Source organism: Zosterops lateralis (assembly GCF_965231275.1).
Source record: "Zosterops lateralis genome assembly, chromosome: 1".
NCBI lineage: Eukaryota > Metazoa > Chordata > Aves > Passeriformes > Zosteropidae > Zosterops > Zosterops lateralis.
Window position 1 is genome coordinate 128344273 of NC_139762.1, and position 22196 is coordinate 128366468.

A 22196-nucleotide genomic window follows, 5' to 3' on the forward strand; every position below is an offset into this window, starting at 1 on the left:
AACAGGAAAATTCAGTGCCTTAGGCAATCCTGCTAATTGCTCAGAGCCCCATGAAACCTAATCTTTCTGGGTTTATAATTCTCACACAGTCATACTGTTAGTGTTCATGTTCAATTTTTCCTTTTTAATCCATAGGCGTGTTCAATATTCAAGTGCTCCCTCACTCTCTATTTCTCTCTGTATAATGTACCTCAGAGCAAGTAAATGCATTCTCTTTGCACAAAGCACAGTGCCTTCTCTGCCCTTGCCTTGCCTGCCTTGCCTGAACAAAGACTTTGTTTATTCCAAAATGAGAGCAACCCTACCAAATGTCTGATTGAAATTATATTTTAGAAAGCACAGCATTCAATAGCATGATCATTTAGAAAGCATGACATGCAACTCATTTTTTGTCATTATCTTCTTGTGTACTCATTTTTGTGCTGTTCCTTAGATGGAAGTGAGGATTAACTTGGCTTAGTGACAGTCATTAAGATACCTGTTTTTCCTTTGTAATTATATCTTAACCAAGAATGATGACAGATGTAGTGGATAGCTCTGAGAAACCATGTTCCTAGAGAGAGTAAATGAAACACACAAATGTGGGAAATCTCTGTAGAGCAGTGATTTTTAAAGGCCTTTCAGGTTCATGTGGGGTGTGGGACAGGTAAGTTTAAGGCAGTCACATTTCAGAGTTATTGCAGACTTGAACCATCAGTAAGAGTTTTGGGTAGCAGATTCCTCAGTAAACAGAAGCTCAGCTAAGACTCAGGTTTACAAAAACATTTCTTGTCTGAACAGCTGGTCATGAGGGGTTGCTGGAGCAATGGAGTTCTTGCTTTCCCCTCTTTCCAGGCTATGTTTGGTGAAGACTCTGCCGTGGCTCTGTTATGTCAGCCTCTTCCTATAGATCTAGTAATCTGTGAAAGTTTTAGCTCCATACTGTTCAGGAAAAAGACAGCAGGGAATAAGATGTGTCAATTTGATCATATGTGGCAATTCTTTTGTCCTGAAAGTTTGTCTATTTTTCCCAGCCATGTAAGCTGGAGTAATAATTAAACAAAGCTCTTAAATTACTTAGCTCTTCAAACTTGAGGCTGAGAATAAATGCTTAGTTGCTGGATGGGAGGACTTCTTACTTGTAAGAGGTTGCCTAAAATTAGGATATGTATAAATTTTATTTTCTTTGAGATAAGAAATAAATCATTGCATAGAATGTGGTCTCTGGGGAAGACAACAGGGTACAGCTTCAAACTATGTCACTTCTTTCATCCTTGCAGCAATGTATTATTGATGTTGATAATACTCTAAACCCCCTTTCTTTTCTTCTTTCAAGATTCACAATCGATATGAAGGCAAAGACATTTCAAAGCACAAGCGAAACTTGGCTATAGCAGGTGGTGTAACCTTATCTGTAATTGTTTCTCCAGTTGTAGCTGCAGTAACTGTAGGTAAGCAAATACTACTATTTTGTGTTGTGGTAGCACCTTGCAATCAGACTTCTATAAATACTCATGAATAACACAGCTACGTGCTGTAGTTTTCTTTTTTTAGGTGAAGCAACCAAGACAAGGAGGAGTCCGAGGTTATACATTTATTGGGGCAGAATCAAGAATAGAGTGCTTGACCTTAATGTAGCCTTTCCTGAAGAATTAAAACTAATTTTTATCTTGAAAATTAAAGTTTCCACATTGTCGCATCTGGCTGTTAAGATTGAAGTATTTAAAGGTTTTTTTAAATGACCAGGGAAGAAACTGTCGCCACAGAGTCTGTTCATATTTTAATAACTTCATATCAAGCTTTTCTCCATGCAGAACAAAAAAAGTCTCTTACAGTTAACATTGCACTAGTTGAGAAACTACTTGTTTCGCTCTGAGAGGCAGTTCAAATTGCATCACACTCTTTATCATGGTGATTGTTGAGGATAGCATTTAAGGAGAATCTTGCTGTTCCTTACAAAATAGTTGTCTCATCTTCCCAGGTAATTTCAAGATCGCTGAAAAGCCAGATTTTTTTTGAAAGGAGGGGACTTGCCTGGCACTGCTTCTTTGTTGCAGCACAGCCATCTTCACGGTTGTACAGTAAGCTGTGAATAGCTGACTCAGACCAAGACTCACCATTTAGTTTAAAGCTGGATCAGCCCTGTGTACACACAGTTTTGTCTTCAGTGTTCTCCCTTGTGCCAGAAGCAATTAATGCTCAGAGAGTAATGAGTAACCTCCGGAAGATGCGGCCACTTTTAGCCAGTGATGGTTCAAACTGGCCAGGAAGCTGTGGCTTTAAACTGCTTGTTATCAATGGTGGACCACTGTGCAAATGAGGATATGCCAGCCATGAAACTGGTGTCAGTCTGCACTGCCTTGTTCTCATGTGGCTGTGGTGTCAGATCCCTGCTGAACAGGTGGTGGGACACAAAGTCTCATAGTTGTATTTATAGGTCTGCCTTACTTAATTTCTCTCAAGCTGTTTCTTTATTCCTGAACAGAGATGAAATGTGGCTTTTCAGGGAAAGCAGTTGGGTTTTATTTTCTGGAGTTTTGTTCTTGCCCCGTTGCCATTAACACATGGCCTCCAGTCTCAGGGCATTGTGTGGTTTCCAAAATAATGACCATAAGAATATGGAATTCCTCCTTGAATGTGAGCAATTTCTAGTGAAGGGGACTTTGTATAATTTGAACCCTTCTTTTAGATTAAACTGAGTAGCCTTTCTATTAGGTCTGCTTCTCTCTGGACTTTTTCAGAATGTGCCAACTTGACATTTTTTAATCTGCTGGTTTTTGTACCTTCTGTATACTTACATCAGCAAAGCCATAGGGTGATTTAATTCATATGCCAAAGGACTAACTTCCATTGCCTACTTGAAGTGGTGGGAGGGATGTGTGTGTATCTGTGTGTGCTTTAGCCTACAGTTCTTCTAGCTCGTTTCCCTTAATTCCTGCCACTGTACTCCACAGAATTGTTTACTTTTAAGGAAAACTTACAGTGAAAAATCCCAGAGTAATAATAATGTTAAGTGCTACTAAAGTGATAGCAAAGCCTTGTCCCTCATTAGTGGGTGTAATTTGAAGCTCCTTATTAAAGCAGTAGAGGTGTTAACATTTTTAGTTGAGTAATATTTGAAATAGATCTCTATTTTTGCCTCTCAGGTGGAACAGTGGAGTCCCCAGTGGAGCTTTTGTGAATCTTTAAGTACTTTAATTTTGTTTGTAAAGGATGTTATGGACACATGGAAAGCATTAATTCATCAGCCTTTCATCAAGCTTTGCTTCCTACCAGTGCTGACAGAGGACACTGTGCCTGTTGAAAGTACTTTCCTGTCATTTCACATTAGTGATTTATGAGTATTTCTTAACTTTGCTCCCTCCTGATCTCTTTCATGTGTAATATTAATCAAATCTTAAGTAATCTTGGAAAATGAAATTGCCTTTATGAAAGGCTCTAAAATAAAATCACTTTTAATGAAAGGCTCTATTTCCCTCTGTAGGTATTGGTGTTCCTATTATGCTGGCTTATGTGTATGGAGTTGTTCCAATTTCCCTCTGCCGAAGTGGAGGCTGTGGTGTGTCAGCTGGCAATGGAAAAGGTGTCAGGATCGAATTTGATGATGAAAATGATATAAATGTTGGTGGAACAAATGCAGCTGTAGGTAAGGAAATTCAGTGTTCCATTTTCTATAAATATGGGCTTTGTGACTTGTATTTTCTATCTTAGATACTAGAGTAGTTATTTGCATTTGGGGCTGCTTCTGCTCATTGCTGAAATTGCACCTCTCAGATGATAATCGCCTCTTGGTGTCTTTTTGTGCTGGGCTGTATTACAAATATTAAAGCTTTTCTTGCCCATTTTACCGAAAGCCAAACTCAAGTCTTCTCCATAGGTAAAAGTTTTAACATAGCATTAGTGTTGCTCTTTCAGAATCCTGGTTTGTGGAAGCTGCTTAGTTTTTTTTTTTTTTAATAGGTCCAGCTAAAGACTTGTCTGATGGTTCAATTTTTTGATTACATGGCACTATCCAGTGATGGGGTCTCTCTGCATTCCTTTATCCATGTTTCCTGTCCTATCCATGGTTAATTTTTTGCTATCTTAAGTATGTTATGTCAGGCATAGCCATTATAGCAGCTCCAAGAAAGGTGACTTAACTACTTCTTGTTTGTGTTTTTTTGGGTTTTTATGACAAAGTTCTCTTTTTGTGACCATATGTTTTATAAATCCTTCTTCTCAGCACAATTTCAGAAACTGCTTTCATGGTGGCATTCTAGAAACAGCTCAGTGCTGTTCCATACCTGAGGAGGGTTCTGTGTTTGTGTGCAGATACCACGTCGGTGGCCGAGGCGCGTCACAACCCCAGCATCGGGGAGGGCAGCGTCGGGGGCCTGACGGGCAGCCTGAGCGCCAGCGGCAGCCACATGGACAGGATAGGAGCCATCCGGGACAACCTGAGCGAGACAGCCAGCACCATGGCCCTGGCTGGGGCCAGCATCACGGGCAGCCTCTCAGGGAGTGCCATGGTGAACTGCTTCAACAGGTGAGGGGCCTGCTCCCAGCCCTGCCTGTCCTGCTCTGCATGTGGGCAGAGGCGCCTCCTTGGTGTTCCGATTTTTGCTGTTTGATATTGGTTCCTATTAAAAGGAACTATCTCTGGGAGATAAACAGTTCATCTCTGACAGACTTACTGATTTTCAAGAGATCCTGCTTGACCTCAAGACTTTGATTTTGTTGAAGCTGAGTGGGGCCTGAGATCTTGTTCTCCTGCTTCCCCAGCAGAGCTGCCTGTAGCAGGAGTCAGAGGGAGGCAGCCCATCTCTAATGCAGTTCTTTTCTCTGGTGCACCTCATCCAAAAGTCAGAACTGCTGACTTCAGTCTGCAGGCACCAAACTGTGCCTTCAGAACACCTGGATGGAGTGTGGACTCCAAATGGACTTAGGCAGGAGGGGAGGCAGATGAACACCTGGCCTTGCCAAGGTGGGAGCTTCTTGTCACATGCTTAGTGCCTTCTGTGAATTTGGACCTTTCTGGTCGTTGGCTCTCCTGTGCTCTGGAGAGAAAAGGGAGTGTGTAGAAAGGATTGTTAGCATGTGGAATGCTAATATTCCATTGTTAGTGTTGGAATTCCTTCCAATTCAGGATGGAATTTGCTCCTTAAATCAGCTGCCAACACTGCTCATTTTGAGTAATTTGGCAGTCCAGGCTTTATAGAGTAAAGAGAGTGGGATAGTATCAGGAGTTCCCCCCTCTGCTGGGACAGGTGTACCAGGCTGTGACTGCTGAGTGAGCTAAACATACCTCCTTCTTTAAAGAGCTGAGAGTTAAAACAAAACAACCCACTTCAATTTCACAGTCAGAACACAGATAAACAAGACATTTGCAAAACAGTTTGTAATTTGATTTTTGGCTTATCTGCTGAGCTCAACTTAAGACTGGTCAGGTTTCTATCATTCCTGTTGCAGTTGATAGCCATACAATGTAAAGCAGAGTACAGAACACAGTTCTCTGCCTCTAATTTGATTAGTAATAATGTGCAGCAGGGGATACATGGAAATGATCATGTCTTGAATTTATGTACCCTTCTGATGGTTTTTACTGTTTTTAGAGTATAATGTACTATCTGCAGAATAGTACATTATACTATTCCAGGTTCAGTACTGTAGCTGAACCTGGAAGTTGTCCTTGTAAATCTCAGGAGGAAAAGAATTCCAGAACTTTTGGTTAATGCCTTTAGGAAATTAATCTGGCTTTGCTTTGAGGTGTTTTTGTTTGCTTGGTTTTAATCAAAAAATAGTAATTTTTGACAGTGGGAATGGAGAACACGTGTCAGTAGGATAAATAAACATATCTGTACTGGAGTGACTTAAGAACTCGATTTATTACTGTACAAGGTGACACTAATTTTCAGCTAGTGTGCTTTAACTGTTGTGGTAGTATATGCAAACTTTCTCTCTTTCTCTCAAAGGCTGGAAGTACAAGCAGATGTGCAGAAAGAACGATACAGTCTGAGTGGAGAATCTGGCACAGTTAGCTTGGGAACAGTTAGTGACAACGCCAGTACCAAAGCAATGGCAGGATCCATTCTGAACTCCTACATCCCTTTGGACAGGTAAGAGAACTGTGGTGAAAACAGAACACTTACAAGCCTTGATTATTAAAGGATATTTTAAGCATGCCTCAGCTGTTCTACATTCAAGATTACACTTTGAAACTGTAGATTTTGTTACAGATGGAATTACATGTGACTGCTTACTGCATTTTCCCAGGGTTATTTCCAAAGAGTAACACCATTGCTATAGCTCAGTAAAGCGTTTGGTTGTTCAGACTTTGTGTTTTCCTTTGGGCCATTTATTTGATTACGAGATAGATCCCTCTCACTTTCACTGTATATGTCGGAAGGCAGCAAGAGTTTGTTCCACGCTCCAGTGACCGCTTACACTGACGGATTCTCCCCTGTCGTAGGGAAGGCAACAGCCTGGAGGTGCAGGTGGACATCGAATCCAAGCCAGCCAAGTTCCGGCACCACAGCGGGAGCAGCAGCGTGGAGGACGGCGGCGCTGCCGGGCGCGGCTCCGCCGGCTGCTCCGGCCCGCCCGAGGGCAGAGCCGGCGCCACCAAGTGGGCCAAGGACAGCACGGCGGGCAAGAAGTGCAAAGGTAAGCTGAGAAAGAAGAGTAGCATGAAGATTAATGAGACGAGAGAGGACATGGATGCTCAGCTGTTGGAACAGCAAAGCACAAACTCCAGTGAATTTGACTCTCCCTCTCTGAGCGATAGTATTCCATCCGTAGCAGATTCACACTCCAGCCATTTCTCTGAGTTCAGTTGCTCGGATATGGAAAGTATGAAAACTTCCTGTAGCCATGGTTCCAGCGACTATCACACTCGCTTTACCACAGTCAGTTTTCTCCCCGAGGTGGAAAACGATCGCTTGGAAAACTCTCCACAGCTGAGTGGAATCCCTGTGCCTGTTCCAACAGCCCCAAGCACTGATGTTCCACAGCTGAGTTACATTGCTGAGGAAAGCATTATTAATGGATCTTCCACAGACGTAGATTTAGGTGTTGGTGAAACACTGAAAGAAACTAACAACAACCATTCGCAACAGGCTGTGGAATTAAGCACTGCTATTCAGACTGAAATTTAAATCTGTAAGTGCTGCAAAAATATATTTGCCACTAAAGAACCCTGTCAAAGCTGGTCGAATCACATGTGACTTCCATAAGTTTCAGGTGACCAGCAGAAGCAAGGTTTTGATACAACTGCATTTTCTATATACTTGTCTGAATAAGGCAAAATACTTCCTATGGATCTTCGACCTGTGTGAAGAGACATGAAGGCTATAACCAAGTGCATTACAGCAGTACAAATACGTCCATGTTTTGTATTTTTGCCACAACTTTGCTTGAAAGCGTATACTTGGTGTATTTAGATAAAAATTGGTAAATTCTTAATATGTTAAATGCTGAAATGAATAATATGTCCTGCACTGTTCACTTGGAAGATATGGGGGTTGGGATAAAGGGTGTTAGCTGAGCATTAGTGACTTAAAACCATTCTTGTGTGAACTCTTAAATTTAAGGGAAGCAAAGACCTGCACAGACCTATACAAACATACTTCAACAGTGAATATTCAGAATGATAATTTTGCTTCATAACTGGACACACTGTATTTAGAATGCATGTAGAATGAACTGCCTGTCTTCAGATGGATGTAGCCTGTGTCAGAAGTGTTTGTATGTGTGTACACTTTGAGCAGGGTTATGGCTTTTACATAATTTCAAAACATAAGAAATTGGTACCTAATGTATGGTGGAATGGAGACATCACCTGTGTAGAACAGTGGGGTTACCTATTTATTCATGCAACCAATCATGCAGCAGATAAGGCTACTATATAGTGTATAAAACCTGTAAAATAACAATCCAGTGATTTCTAAGCATTGTAGAAAAGCAGATGCAGTCACCTTTCATTAGGGGGAAAATTGGTGCCCCGTCCATTCTTGGTGCCTTTGGAAAAGACTGGGTTTGAAGTGCCTGGTCGTTTGAGGATTTTACTGTAATGTTTTCCAGAATGTCCTCTTTGGCCACCTTGGATCACAAAAGAAAATCCTAGTGAATACAATGACTGTCATAGATATAATAATAATGAGGTATTGGCCTACCAAAGACTCACTCAGGCTTTAGTGGACGTGACATCTCTTTGCAAGACATGCCTGTCTTCAGTCCCAGAATCTTTAAGTGCAGTGCAATGACTGCCCAAGTGCAAAGATGGGTTCCAAATATGCTGGCTTTTTTCTTTTTCTTTTGCATATGGAAGATGTACAGCTGAACACAAGCTGAAGTTGGCCAAAGCGCCTGCACTGTTAACGTTTTTTTTCCTAAGTAATTCACTAAATTGAAAAAAAAAAAAAAAGTTGTGAATCTCAGAATAACAGTTAACAATGTTCTGTCTTGTGTTTCATGTATTGCCATTATGGTGCTACTGGAAATTCGATTGGATGAAAGGAATGCCATAAGCTACAGTCCTCTTCCATGACTTATCCTCACCAGTTTCAGTAATAGCTTATAACACTAGTGCCAGTTACGTTATTTGGTAATGCTTGTTACAGTATTTGTATATTTGCAATTCGGTTTTGCTCAACAATATGCGTGTAAACTGCATATCTGAAATAAATGTCTCAATACTGACTTCTAGTGGTCGGTCTGTTGTTTAATGTGCTGATGATCAGCCTTAAGAAAATGTGGATGTTCCCTGGGAGCTTTTTTCCTGTAAGGTGCTGACTGCTCTTATCTCTTGCTGCTTTTAAATATTTTTATTTGATTAGGTGTGCTTTGGAAGTTGAATGCTCTGATTCCTGGAAATGTAAGATCTAAAGTCAGTTGCATTTTGTACAAGATTTCAGCCTTCTCTAAGATGAAAAGAAATCTGAGCTGCCTGTCTGGCAGTCAGACAGTAAATGGTTTTGTGAGAGGGATGCAGTTCTAGCAGGAGCTCTTTAAACAAAACTGCAGCATCTTGGCACAAGTCAGATCGCTGACTAAACTCAAACTCTGTTTTCTCCCTCCAAAGTGATGCCCTTCTCAGTTCACATGGCCTGCAGAGAGTTCTTTCTAAAACACCACAAATTGGCCAGAGTTCTGGGTAACGCCTGGTGGTTTTTGCTGAGCTGAACTGCCTGTTCCTTAGGCTCATTTTCTCCCCCCTGCATCATGAGAGGCCAGGGAAGTGAGAAACTAAAACTGATGGGGATGCATTGCAGAAGCCCAGGCTGGATTGCCTCATCCCAAACCCATATGCAAGTTTTACTTCTGTCAGATGGAAGAACTATTTCAGCAAGTTTAAACCTACCTCTTAATTTTTCAGGACCTCAATTTTGCTGTGCAGGTAATTGGAAATACGGTTTACTCATGTAAATAAATTTTATCAAATAATACCATTATTTTTAGTCATTCCAAAATCATCTGATAATTTTATACATCACTTTAAGATGTAAAATGCAGGTAAGTTTTTTCTGAAGATATATTTTTAGCAGAAAACTGTTTTGCTGATAATTTTGTAACATTTTTCCAATTCAGAGGTAATATTTCATATGTGAGGCAGAATTAACAGCACCAGTAAATTTAATGCAGCACCAAATTTTGAGTCTGTAAAAAAATAAAATATACACTTCCATTAATACACTAATGCAGAAGATGCTTCTCTTATTTACAGATCTACTGTAAGAATTCAATACTTTTTTTTTTTTTCCACTGAAATAAATTACAGGAAAGATCAAGTTTACATCTCATCTCCCAACATAGTGGTGGTTCTTCAGATTTTTTTTTTCACAGTTCCTGGCCAATTTGACTAATTCATGTCGGGTTGTGGATCTTGAGGAAATTTGTTTTAATATCTGAGACTATTTGAGATAATTACATTAGATAAAAGCCATCATAAAAGCTTTCCTCATGATGTTTGCAGGTATTTTTTGTAGTGAAGCATCCAGACTTATGCATCCATCCTTTCATTCAATTGGTGTCATAAAGTTTTGCATGTATGAGCTAATTACTTTTTACTGTTGCATGAAGGTTTTTTGGCTGACTTACATCTCTTCCCGTCATTCAGATTGATTTTTAAATAGTTGCCTATTTAGTAACACCAGCACTCTCATGGGTAGTAATGCATTTTAAGGATAATCAAGCAGAAAGTTTAAAAATACTACAATTAATGAACTTAAAATCCATTAATATTTTAATTCAGGTGAAATTGTGGCAGTCTTGAACAGAAACTTTGGAATGATGTTGAGGTTTGTTCAGAATCACTTTCTGAAATGACGAAGATCTGAAGAGAGCACAGTTACCACCTTGACTGCTCCTGCCAGTCCCAAAGGTGACACACTGATCTTCCTAGATGGAATAATCTGGTGTTGCTGTTTCCCCGTGAGGACTGAAGAACCCCCAGGCCTGATGATGGTGAGAAGCAGAGTCCCAGACTGGTGACCATGTATTTGTTACTTTCAGTCTGAAAGGGTAAGAGAAACAGAAAAGTGGCTGTGAGGTACTTGGTAACGAAAGCTGCTCTGGAGGAGAAGGAATTTGCTCCACAGCCTCATGGGTGACACTGACCTGTGCTGAACACAACCCCAGGTCTTGGCAGACGGCTCTGGAAATGAATCTGCTGTCGCACCTCCCTGGTGTGCCAGGCCAGGTAATTGAGTATCTTTGAGATGTGACTGTCTCAGCAGCTGCCAGCACACAGGGACCAGCAGGAAGTGTTTTAGGGGGCAAACCCAGTTAAGCTGCCAGGTGCAGCTCTCCTTGTACCAGATCCAGGTGAGCTGGCTTTACAAAGGGACTGTTTTTGATTCCATCTCAACAGTAAGGGCATTAAAATTCCCAACAGCCTAAATGAGAGTTGTTGTGTTTAGGTACCAGACCTGTGCTGATGGGATTGTGTAGGCTCAAGCTTCTCTTTACTCACAGACTGCATTCTCAAGACATTTCTGAGCACAGCATTCTGTGTGAGGGGCACTTTATCCCCTCATAATCCCTCTTGCTTACCAGGAAAACCACTCTCATGCCACTGGCTGTGTTTACAAGGGTGACATTTAGCAAGGAGCAACTGAGAAGTGGTACAGGGTTGCAATGGCACTGCTGCAGCTGGAGGCTCTGTCTGCACTGAAATGTGTCCCCTCCCCTAGGGGAGAGCCCAGGCAGGCACTCAGAGAAGGAGTGAGGACTCAGGGGCAGTGATAATTCATCTCCCTCAGCCAGGCAGGGTGAGCCCCTGCTCCAGCTGTGGCCGTTTGTCCCTTGGGCAGCTGCAGCTCACAGTTGCTGAGCAGAGTTATACCTGACCTGGGTCAAGATTTACACTGTAAATCTTGATTTACAGTGGGAAAGAAGCTTTGTTCCCCGCTGTTCAATATTATTTTGTTTATTGTAATGAACAAGTCTAAGTCTGGCAGCCACAGGAGTAGCCTTTTATTTGTGTAACTGGATTATGTAAAGCAGAGCAGGTTGTGATGAGTGGAAATACATCCCACATCAGGGCAAGGGGTGTGGTTTGCCACTTAACTGGGCTCACCACTGCCTGCACCATGATACGGGGTGAGTGGGAAGAGTGGTACATTGACATTTTGGCCAGGGAAGCAGCACTGCTGTGCTGACACTTAGCCATGGTAACACCTGTCAGCCTGGAGCTGGCTTCTCAAAAAATGTCAAAAATACTTTGAAAGGACCAAAATAACAACAGCATGACCCCTGTTCCCGTGCTATTCCCTGGCCACTGACTGCATTGTTAGTGGCTACAGAATCTTGCTGCCAATCTCTTGTGTGAAAACCAGGGATATGTGTCCAGGAGCAGCTGGGTCTCTGCAGGCCTGGTCAGGACACATCTGTGTGTGTGACTGGCTGCATTAGTGCCACTGCAGGGTCACTCACTCCCCTGCTGCCGTCACCTCCAGAACCAGTGCTTTCCTCCTGCTTTTCTCCTGCTGTTGGGTTTGGTTGTTTTTACAGGGGTGGATGTTGACACTGCAGGGTGAGTGACAAGCCACGAGCATAACACCATGCTGGGATTGGGGTCTCCCTGCCACAGTCAGGTAAGACATTTGGGGTGCTCTTGCTTCTCTCTTTTGCCCACTCTTGTTTCTGGGTGCTGTGTCCACACTGAGGCCATGCACTGCAGTGCTGAGGTGGCAGCTACAGTCCTACCTTTGTCTGTCAGAGCAGCCAAAGCTGCAGAAGAGATGATGATTATGGAGGGCAGAGGGAAACAGAAAAGCAGCATAAATAAAGGCCAAGCACAGAGCTGAAACAAGATTTAAAATATGGGAGTGATCAAAAATAGGAGGGGGAAAATGAGACCAGAGTGTCAAGAGATAGGGACTGCCCAGAGAGAGATGAGCTCCTGGCCCAGCAGTGAGCAAAGCAGTAATTCAGCTCTGGCTTCTCCTGCTGACCCTTACAGGACACAGAACATGTTTTGCAGCAGGTCCTTTGGTGAGCAAGGAGCTGCTTTCAGAGTGCAGCTGCTCCAGTGCCACTCCTGAGCTGCTGTGGCTGCCTCTGTGCAGAGGCCACTCGTGGCCAAGGACACTGTCTTTGACCTCAAGTTTGCTGTTCAGCCGCAGCTGTTGGGGGCTGCAGAGATTTCTCCTGCAGTCTCCCAGACTAAGGCAAGAGGAACAGATTTAGCCCTTATCTGTCAAATGGTGAAATGTACACCCAAAGACATTCCCCATCCTGCGCTCCCTGCCCCCAAAATGCCTTCCAGTGGTCTAATGTTGCCCCTTGTTTTGAAGACTGGGGCCCTTGGCTTGAGCTGTTCAGGCCAACCCAGCAGCACAGTCCCTTACGGGTGTTTGATTCCATTTTTTTCTAAGTTCTGTGTCTTTAGAAATGGTTCTACCTCTCCATCAGGCCCTCCCAAATGCTGTCTAAAAAAGCCAATCTCAATGAAACCTGAATGAGGCAGGACCATCACCAAAATGAGTGCAGGCAATGCTGGTGTTTTATATCCTCAACCAGACAAAGTTTAGGGTCTGCCTTAATCTGAGGAGGTCACAAAGTGAAAACTCATTAATTGCTAAATAAGTTGTACTGATGATGCTTTAGGAACTAAAACCCTCATTCTTGGCACTCCAAGCTGAAATTCATAATCCATATGTCAGAATCACAAGCCTAAAGTGTACTGAACCAGAAAAGAAGCCATAATTGTACTTTTCAAGGAAAAAGCTTTATTAATTAATATACACCTGAGAATAGTTTTCATTAGAACGACATTCTTAATGATATTTCTGCAGTGCTGAGTCTGATATGCATTATATCACCTGTGCAAAGAAGGCATCGAGTATCTGAAAAAATTTAAAAGCTTCACCTTTGAAGGAACTTTATCAGAATCAAATATAAAACATAAGTAATGCCTGAAATTAAAAAAAAAATCATACTGGTCCAAAAAATTGGTTTAGTTTTATAAATATATCTGTAAACATAAATAGCTGGTATTTAAAATAATCTGACTACAAAACTCAGAGTTAAATATTTCTATTGTGAAGTGCAGCCATTTGTTCTTCTGTCACTGTCCCAAAGTAGTCAGAAAACCAGAACACACAGAAAAAAAGTTCTTTGTGCACTAAAAATTACTCACTTGTTAAAAACATACCCATCCATTTAATAATTGTTTCCATGACAAGCTAATATATAATTCATTCGCCTTTTTTGTTAAGATGTACTGAGCCAAAAAAATTAAATCTGTTCTGTACAGACCAGGAACAGTGAACAAACAGATGGCCCACAGAAGTTTTCTGTAAAATGTTTACTCTTTCAGAAAATGTTTACTTTCTGTAAACTCATTTTAGCAAAGTTACTGCTAAAAGTAACTGACCCATTTATCTTTAAGACACTTCTTTATCACAAGAACACAGAACTCACAAAATGATGTAACAAGTGATGACTAAAAGTGTATTTACCTACCATCAAGGTATTTCATATATAATGTAAACTTTGCATATATAATGTAAAATATATTTTTGAGTCTAAATAAAATCAGTATGCCAAATGAACTCTGTTACTGAACACAGATGGGCATTAAATTCTAGAGATGTATACAACTACAAGAAGAAAAGAGCAGCAAGTTTTAAATGTGCATATTCTGTCAAAACAAAACAGAATTCCAGCAGTCCAGGCAAAGACCCACTTGAACCCAGGCAAGTCTGCAGCGTTCATTCATCCATCTAACATTAACTATGTGCATGCAGCCAATAAACTTTAACTTCCTAAAGTTCATAAACCTTTTTAAGGCTCTCAAGATCTTCCAATGAGTACTGATCACTCTGGCTTTCTGAGAGTAAGTCAAACAGTTGCTGTACCTCTTCTTTTTCATTTTTGCTAAGAAGGGCTAGCACCACCTGAAAAAAAACCCCAAACAAATTATTTTATAATCAGCACAGGCTGACTGCAAATCATAATATCCGACAGAGATACAGAAGTCAGTGTGGTTTTTCCTTTTAAGATACGAAAAAATCCTTTGGATTTCTATGCAATTTAGGTACACATGCAATCAGTCTAAGTTCTTACCTTAAATCTTTCTGCTTTGCTTAAGTAAAAAAGGTGCTGATAGGCAAGGCCAGGATCTTTTCCAGCTACATAATGTTCCAATGACTGGATAAAAATCAGAAGGATTTCTCCTTCAAGTTTGTTACTCAGCAGTACTGGCAATGTTTTTGGATCAGTGATTGTCAAAAGATCTGCACAAGCAGCTTTATCCTTATTGGCATTCACTGCATTGACGATCTGACCGAAGTCGTAAGCGTTGGACGGTTCCCAAACATGGAGTTTCTCTCGCTTTGGACCACGGGGAGTCTCAGCATCTCCTGCTGTACCAAACCGCCTCTCTTGCTCATCAGAGTCGGTCACCTTCACAAACAAAGGGGCAAGAGATCACTTAATGTGGACAGAGAGATAACCTGAAGCTTCATAAACTGCATTTATCCATCATATTGCTGGATTAAAGCTGGCAGTCTGCTCTTCATGTTCTTCCACGTCCTACTGCCCCCAGAACAGGAGCTCTCTAATTCACCTTTAAAGGCTCATGGTCAGAAGTGTTTTTTACACCTCCTTTTCACTGCTACTCACTGTGGACTCATCCCTGGAGAGCACTGGGAGAAAGGACTCCTCTACACACGTATTAAATGTGAAGCTCCAGAAGGCAGGGACAACTGGAGTGAAGGCAGCAGACACCCACATTTCATTTCTCTGCAGTGCCTCCAGGGCAGCACAGGCACATGGCAGCCAGATCAGATTGTTGTTTGGAGTCTTGCTTTGGAAAGAGAAAGCTCAGCATGGATGAAGTGCCTCACTAGCCACTTAACTTCTCCTGAGACTGCAGCCTCTATCACGTTTCATGAATCAGGCACTAAAAATTAAATATGGAGCCAACAAGATTTGCTAAAATCTATTTCAAGCCATCAAGAGTTGTGAAATTAGTATAATCCGATTAAACTTGCTGAAAGGGTCTCTCAATGCCAAAGTCTCTTGAAAACTCTGAAGATACTGTATTGCATAGAACAGGGGATTAGTAGTTTTTGGAAAATACTGCATTTGGCTTATAGACATTTTGTTCTATTTTTCAATAATCCTTAGAATTGGGGATTCTAAGGGGAAAACCAGTCTTTTATATAATTATAGTTCAATTAACATGGAATAACGATAATAAATTATTTTTCTATTTTTTTCTTTGCAGTCTGTTTTCATGGAACTACCTTGTACTACAGCAGCTTCTCCACAGGGGCAGTTGTAATTATAACAGCAAACATAAATGCTTCCTGCATCACCCCTAGAAAAATTACCAGTGCCAGCAATGTAGTTAGCTGGTCTCTGAACTATGTGGTCACTTCCCAAACCTCCTCTGAACACTTTCCAGGTCCCTTTGTTTGTTGCAACTCAGAGCTTAACTAACACTATACCAGCTTATGCCAGTTACATAAAATCCCATGAGCTCGTGACAACCTGAAGTACTTCAAGAACATATTTTTTTTCCTATATTAATAACTGCAGCTTCCATTATACCACATTCTGAAATTACATTATCAAATAACAGTATCCCTGTACAGACTGGTAACTATATATTTTAACTATACATTTTTAAATAAGAAGGGGAAAAAGAATTTTTAAACGACCAGCAAAGCTACAATCCAAAAATATCAGATGACTGAGAAAATCCTTTCATCACCTAATTCTACCCAGAACTGTGCAAAGCTAACGTTTTGATCCTGTACATAGCATTACATCCTGTGTTTCTTTTGTAAGATCCTACAGATGTTTTACCCTTGCTCTTTAGGATAGGATTTCATTTTTCAGACCTGTAACATTAGGACCAGCACATCTGCTGACCACAGACCTCTGCCAGCACAGCCCCAGAGGCTGCCCAAGGAGCACAGACTTCACAAACAGAACTGCTATTTCACAGTTGCACTCTGTAAAACATGTATTTCAAAGTTGAGGCAGCTTTTGTTTACAAGGAGTATACCCTCAAGTTTAATGCCATCTAAATGGACTATTCCCCTTCCTGCTGTAGTTCTGAATATGCTTGTGAGCAGTCCAATCTTTATCCTATGTAAAAAATCCTCCAATATGCCCTCAACATGATGTGCAACACCATCCCCCCAACCATACAGATTCAAGATGGGCAAACAAAAGCTTTAATATTATCTCTTCCTATGTGTGGCTTCCATTGTGTTTGCTCTTAAGAAATGAACAGGTATCCCACCTCTTGTATGGTTATTTTCTCCCCTTGCGCTTGCTGACTGCCAGCTCCAGCACCACTGTCAAGGTGAAGCAGTTGGGTTACCTCCTCTAATTCCTTCTGTGCTTCAAGAACATTTGGATCTATTAGAAGTACCTTGTTGAAATCATCAATACTGGCTTGATAATTCTGTAAGCAGAAGAAAATATTTTTCTCATAAGCACATCACTAGAAAAATAAATCTGAAGTACCATATTGTGCTTTACAAGTAAGAAAGGTAAAAAATCTGGACACTAAACAGACAATATTAATCTAAATACTGACAGTGTGATTTTACTAGAGGGGAAAAAAGAAATGAGAATGTGTTAATACTCTAAATACTTCTAATTAAATATGTAATATGAAATAATATGTTCTCAGAAACCTATTCCCTGTATCAGAGAGCAAATTATTGAAGTTTGCTGCTTTTAAGCATTATTGGTTACAGTGTAACACTGCTTCACAATTAATATAATGTGAGTCCAGCAAGTTTGCATACTTGCTTTGCCAGTAATATCTTTTGATTAAAGATATATCCAATCTTCCTGGGCTTCAATCCAATAGACCATCTCTTACAGAGAAATTTTGCTAATACTTGAGAAGACTGGGATTATGTTATGACCTCTGGGCTAAACAAGATTAGGACAAACAGTGACAGAGTGGCATTAGGACACAGTTCCTCAATAATCAGCCTTGTAATTTGTTTAATGTTTCTATTTCACATTTTTTCTGTGTAATTACTGTATTTTAGACTCAATTTTCTGGGGAGACAAAGTTAATAGCATCAATTGAGGAAGACTGGAATTACCACATAGAAAAAAAATCGTCTCAGAATATCAAAAATAAAGATGAAATGCAGCAGTGAACAGTAGAAGACCATGCAGACAGTAAAAAACCAACATAATTTCTTGTGTGAGTGGTCTAGTATTCTGTTCCCAAGCAGCATCATAAGGTTACTATTAAATCATTTGTATTATCATGGAAAAAAAAATTCCTCGTGTACCACCTAAAGTACTTCCTCAGCACCTCAACTGTAACAGAGGTGTCCCAGTGACTGTTCCAGTCACTCAAACTCTTTTCCACATTTTGTTCCATACTGGTGGCCACATTCAAGGTGCAGGACATCAGTAGTGAACTGAAGCCTGCTAGGTCATGAAGAGGGAGAGAATGAGAATTATGTACCCGTAACAAAGAATGCACGAAGGGGCCAGGTTGCTTTCATCATAAATCCACTACTAATTAAGCTAAATCGTTTGAATTTCAGATGTGAGGATTCACAACTACAGAGAAATGAGATTCTGGAACAGACTTCTGGAAACAGGAACACAGGTCAGCAGACAACTCTATTGAACATAAAACTGCAACCTGCCTGACTGCCCAACAAAAATCATACAAGCTGACTGTACCCAAAGCAAGAGAGCAGACTGTCAGCTGCAGGAGATGCCTTTTGGGCTCCTGTGTCACAGGCCTAAAGCATCTCACTAACATTTTCTCCTGATCTTCCCTTAACTACATCCTGGTAAATCTATTTAAACCCCCCTCATTTACTACATTATATTCCATTGCAGCTTCTGTAGTAAAATGTGGGTCTAATTACATACAAATAACACTCCCCACCTTAGCTAGGTCTACTAGCCAAACTACATGCCTTTAGCTCATACAATTCTTCACTACAGAGTCATTTGTCAATTTCAGATAATTTTTGCCATTTTCTCTGATTTTACCTATCAACTTTCATCCCTGAAATTAGCAACAATGAAGGCATTAAATACAACCACAACAAAACATTTTGGGAGTCCCCGGCTCAGACTGTTCTGAAGGAGTTCATCAACACTATGTTTCAGGTTGTCTTCAATAATACAAAAAACAGCACTTTTTTCCTAGCATATGCAAAAAAGCAGAAGTTATTTTTATTTCTCCAATTCTTAACCTTCTTCACAAGTGTGCAATACCCTTTCTGTCTGGTAGAATGACTGTGTATTCATATTTATACTCACATTTTATCAAGTTTAACAACATAAGGTTAGAGATGACTAATACCAGGTAGCTTAGCACAGTTACAGAAAAAAAAATTGCACAGAATTAGGACTTTTCACACTTTCCAAATTTCATAGCTATTGCGACAGAGGAACAAAGGTATCACTTTCCTAGGACTTATAACATGGGATGACAATAGGCTGGTATGCTGCTAAGCACAAACAGGTTCTTAGGTGATTTGTAAGCCATCCAGTAATTTTTTGTCAAGGCATCAAATATAATGGAGGTCTGAGTAAGTGTCCATTCATTTGAAGGACAATGATGAAACCTGGTGGACCTCCAGTGCACTCCTGCACCATGGAAGACACTACTTCAGATGCTTGTTTACAGACACCAGGAAATTTAACACAAAGCAGATGAGAACTGCCATCATCAGCCTACAAAATCAAGAAGCTGATAATTCAATACCAAGTAAGAGCTGATGGTAAGAGCAAGGATTGCTGTGGGAGGATTATGGAGTGTAGAAGCTAATTTAACATCACTGAAGATGGGGAACCACCAGAGGGAGAAACAAACAGAACAACATCGTTCAAATGATGGAACATGAGATCTGAAGTCACATTCAGGATGGATATGAACAATGTGTCTGCATTTATAATGATCACATAAATGGATACTCTAAAAACTGTACATAAGATGAGCACTGTAGAGACTCCACCACTGTGCAGATGGAAAGGAAAAGGCTGACTACTGACATTGCCATAGATTGATAAAGTACAGTACTGATAAAAGGTTATAATGCATTTGGGGAAGAATGAGAGAGAAAACAACAATAATTAAAACCCTGGTTTAATATGACACTTAAACATGACCAGATATTAAGACAGCTAGAGATTTTAGTTTGGACAGCTGAAGACAGACTTGGAGAGAATCCATTTTGTTATCAGCAAAGTTATAGTAAACTCCTTGACAGATAAAACAGACCAGGATACCCTGAGGGAAAATACTAGAACATTAGAACAGATCTGAAACTCACTTAACCAACCAGTGAAATCTTATTTATTGCAATATTCTTGTATTTTCTCAAATTATTACATCAACATGCATTTATGTAATGTTTTCTGTATGCTTAATGTTCTACAAAGCAAAAAATCATCACACTGAGTACTTGGTTTGTATTCACCCATTGACAGCAACCACCTCATTGCCTTTGAAGAGGATAAGCAAGTTTAGAAGTGCTTAAGAATACCTGCCATGTTCTTTTTCCTCACCTGTAATCCTTTGTATGCTAGTGCTCTTCTATAAAAAGCTTTAACATTAGAATCTTCTATCTGAAGAACATGATCACAATCCCGCTTGGCCTCTTCATATTTATACAGTTTCAAGTAACAGAGAGCTCTAACACAGAAAAACAGAATATACTGCAATATAAGTAAATTCTACAGTGCCAACATCTTCTGATTTGCAAATGTTAATTACAATACTTCAAAAAATTCAGTCTCAGTGTGATTTTTTTAAAAGTACATAAAATCATTAATTATCAAGAACGTCACTGGATGGATTTAGAGAAGGCTAACTCCTGCAATAAAGTCAAAATTCAAGTATGACTAATGCTTGAAGTTAAGCAGATATTCAAGTATTTTAAAAGCAGAGCTTATGTTAGTGCAATATGATAATATAGTGGTTAATGTAATACAGATTCTATACAGCCATTCTGGGTAAAAAAGTGGTCTGGATTAAATAAACAACTGTTCTCTGTACCTAATTATTACTTGGAACTCTCCTATTCAAGTACTGGTCTAATCAAATCCTTCTTAGTTTGCAGAAGCTGCTAAGATTACAGCATAAAGAATTATACTGCTGAATTAGGTCAACCTTTAAAATAATGCCAATGACTGTGTTCTTACTTTTATTTTCTCAGAATGTACATTTTCTCTGAATTATTACTCTTTATATCTGAGATATTGCTCCTGGCATGTTAAGTTTTTAATTAAAATCATACCAGTATTCTTTAAAAAAATCTCAAAAATGCTGCAAATGCTATGCTAATTATAACTTCTACTATTGCTTACTCTGTTTATATAGAAGATCTTAAGATATGTATCAGTGACATTAATACTCGCTCCCCTTGAAAAATATTTTTACAAGAAATACAAACACTTGCTAAGTAGGAAAAAAATCCCTTTTTCACAACTATGAGTGAAAGGATGCAAAATCTCTACTTGAAATGAGAAAATATAACTATACTGTTATCCCACAAAGCAGCATTAGCTTTTGGATCTTTACCTGTTAGTGTAGACAGTACACTCCTCAGTATTTAATTTCATGCACTCACTGTATTTATTTACAGCTTCTTCATATTCCCCTGCTTTGACAAAATCATTCCCTTCATTTTTCAACCTCTTGAACTTCTCCACAGCTTCCTCACCTACAGCATGAAAGATCAGAGTGTCACATGAGGTCAGTTCATTAAGGGTGGCTGAATGATCTGTGCAGACTAAGGATTAAGGCCTGGCAATGGAGTCCCTATGTCACTCTGCACTCGACCACTCCTGTCCCCAACAAAGGCATGACCAGACCTGTATGTGGCTCCACAAACACCTCCCCATCCACCAGCATTAATACTCTGCTGAAAATAATGGCAATGCAACAGACAGCTCTAAGCTTTCCCAGTTTCTCTGTGGTAGAGAGGGCCTACCTGTGCCCACTAAGACCCTGCATTTACTTACAACAGTGGAGATTTTATCAGCAGGATTTAAAAGCCTTCCAGAACTCCACCATCACACCAAGGTGGCCATAATTTGATCTAATATTCTCTTTGCAATCAACTATCACAGCTACCATGCTAAACTAACAATGACAAACAAATCATCATAGCACTTGAAGTTAGGGATACTTAGTAATATTCTGTTAAGAACTATTTCTAAAAGATGCAGTGAGGGAACCTGGAAACACCTAACTACACCTTTTTTTTTAATTAATAATGTGTTATTCCATAATTTCATTTCCTTCTTAATTTCACATTATCAGCTGCAGATGCTTTTGGTTTAGGCTACAGCTTTTAGCTGTATTTGCAGTGAAAAACTGATCCTAACTGCAGCTTCATGACTCTGTTGTGAGCAAACAGTAATAAGCAACATAAGCTCTAAGTAAATCATAATGAAATAATCTATTTTTTGCACCATGTTAAAGAATACGAGCCCCCTGCCAACCTTCAGGTTTTCAACACTGTATATAACCAACAATTTTAACCAATAATTGAACTCATTGAGTTCTTTTATAAAAACATGGCAGTTTCCTATGCCAGAAAACTACATGTGGACTTGGGGAAAAAATAAACTACATGAAACACACAACTAAATTATAACTCAAGTTGTAAGACACAAAGAAAAACATACAATTCTTGTGAAAAAAGTGTCAGCCACCAGTAAGGTTTAACTACTGACTGACCATTTTTGCTGGCAGCCTTTCAGTACCAGCCACCACT

At 40.0% G+C, this 22196-nt stretch overlaps 2 protein-coding genes across 6 annotated transcripts in view; one reads left to right on the forward strand and one right to left on the reverse strand.

The window, feature by feature from the left end:
• RNF19A (ring finger protein 19A, RBR E3 ubiquitin protein ligase) overlaps positions 1–8655 on the forward strand; it is a 57379-nt gene extending 48724 nt beyond the window's left edge. For all 5 annotated transcript variants that reach the window (XM_083866996.1, XM_083866995.1, XM_083866999.1 and 2 more), the window contains 5 exons: positions 1316–1430; positions 3464–3625; positions 4291–4504; positions 5931–6074; positions 6428–8655. In XM_083866996.1, coding sequence (XP_083723122.1) covers positions 1316–1430; positions 3464–3625; positions 4291–4504; positions 5931–6074; positions 6428–7112 — 1320 coding nt within the window. In that variant the 3' untranslated portion in view covers positions 7113–8655. The remainder of the gene's footprint in view (positions 1–1315; positions 1431–3463; positions 3626–4290; positions 4505–5930; positions 6075–6427) is intronic.
• A 4466-nt stretch (positions 8656–13121) lies between these two features.
• SPAG1 (sperm associated antigen 1) overlaps positions 13122–22196 on the reverse strand; it is a 38216-nt gene continuing 29141 nt past the window's right edge. The window contains exons 15-19 of the mRNA XM_083881067.1: positions 20996–21137; positions 19981–20107; positions 16718–16882; positions 14527–14865; positions 13122–14357 (exon numbers count right to left, since the gene is read on the reverse strand). Coding sequence (XP_083737193.1) covers positions 14226–14357; positions 14527–14865; positions 16718–16882; positions 19981–20107; positions 20996–21137 — 905 coding nt within the window. The 3' untranslated portion in view covers positions 13122–14225. The remainder of the gene's footprint in view (positions 14358–14526; positions 14866–16717; positions 16883–19980; positions 20108–20995; positions 21138–22196) is intronic.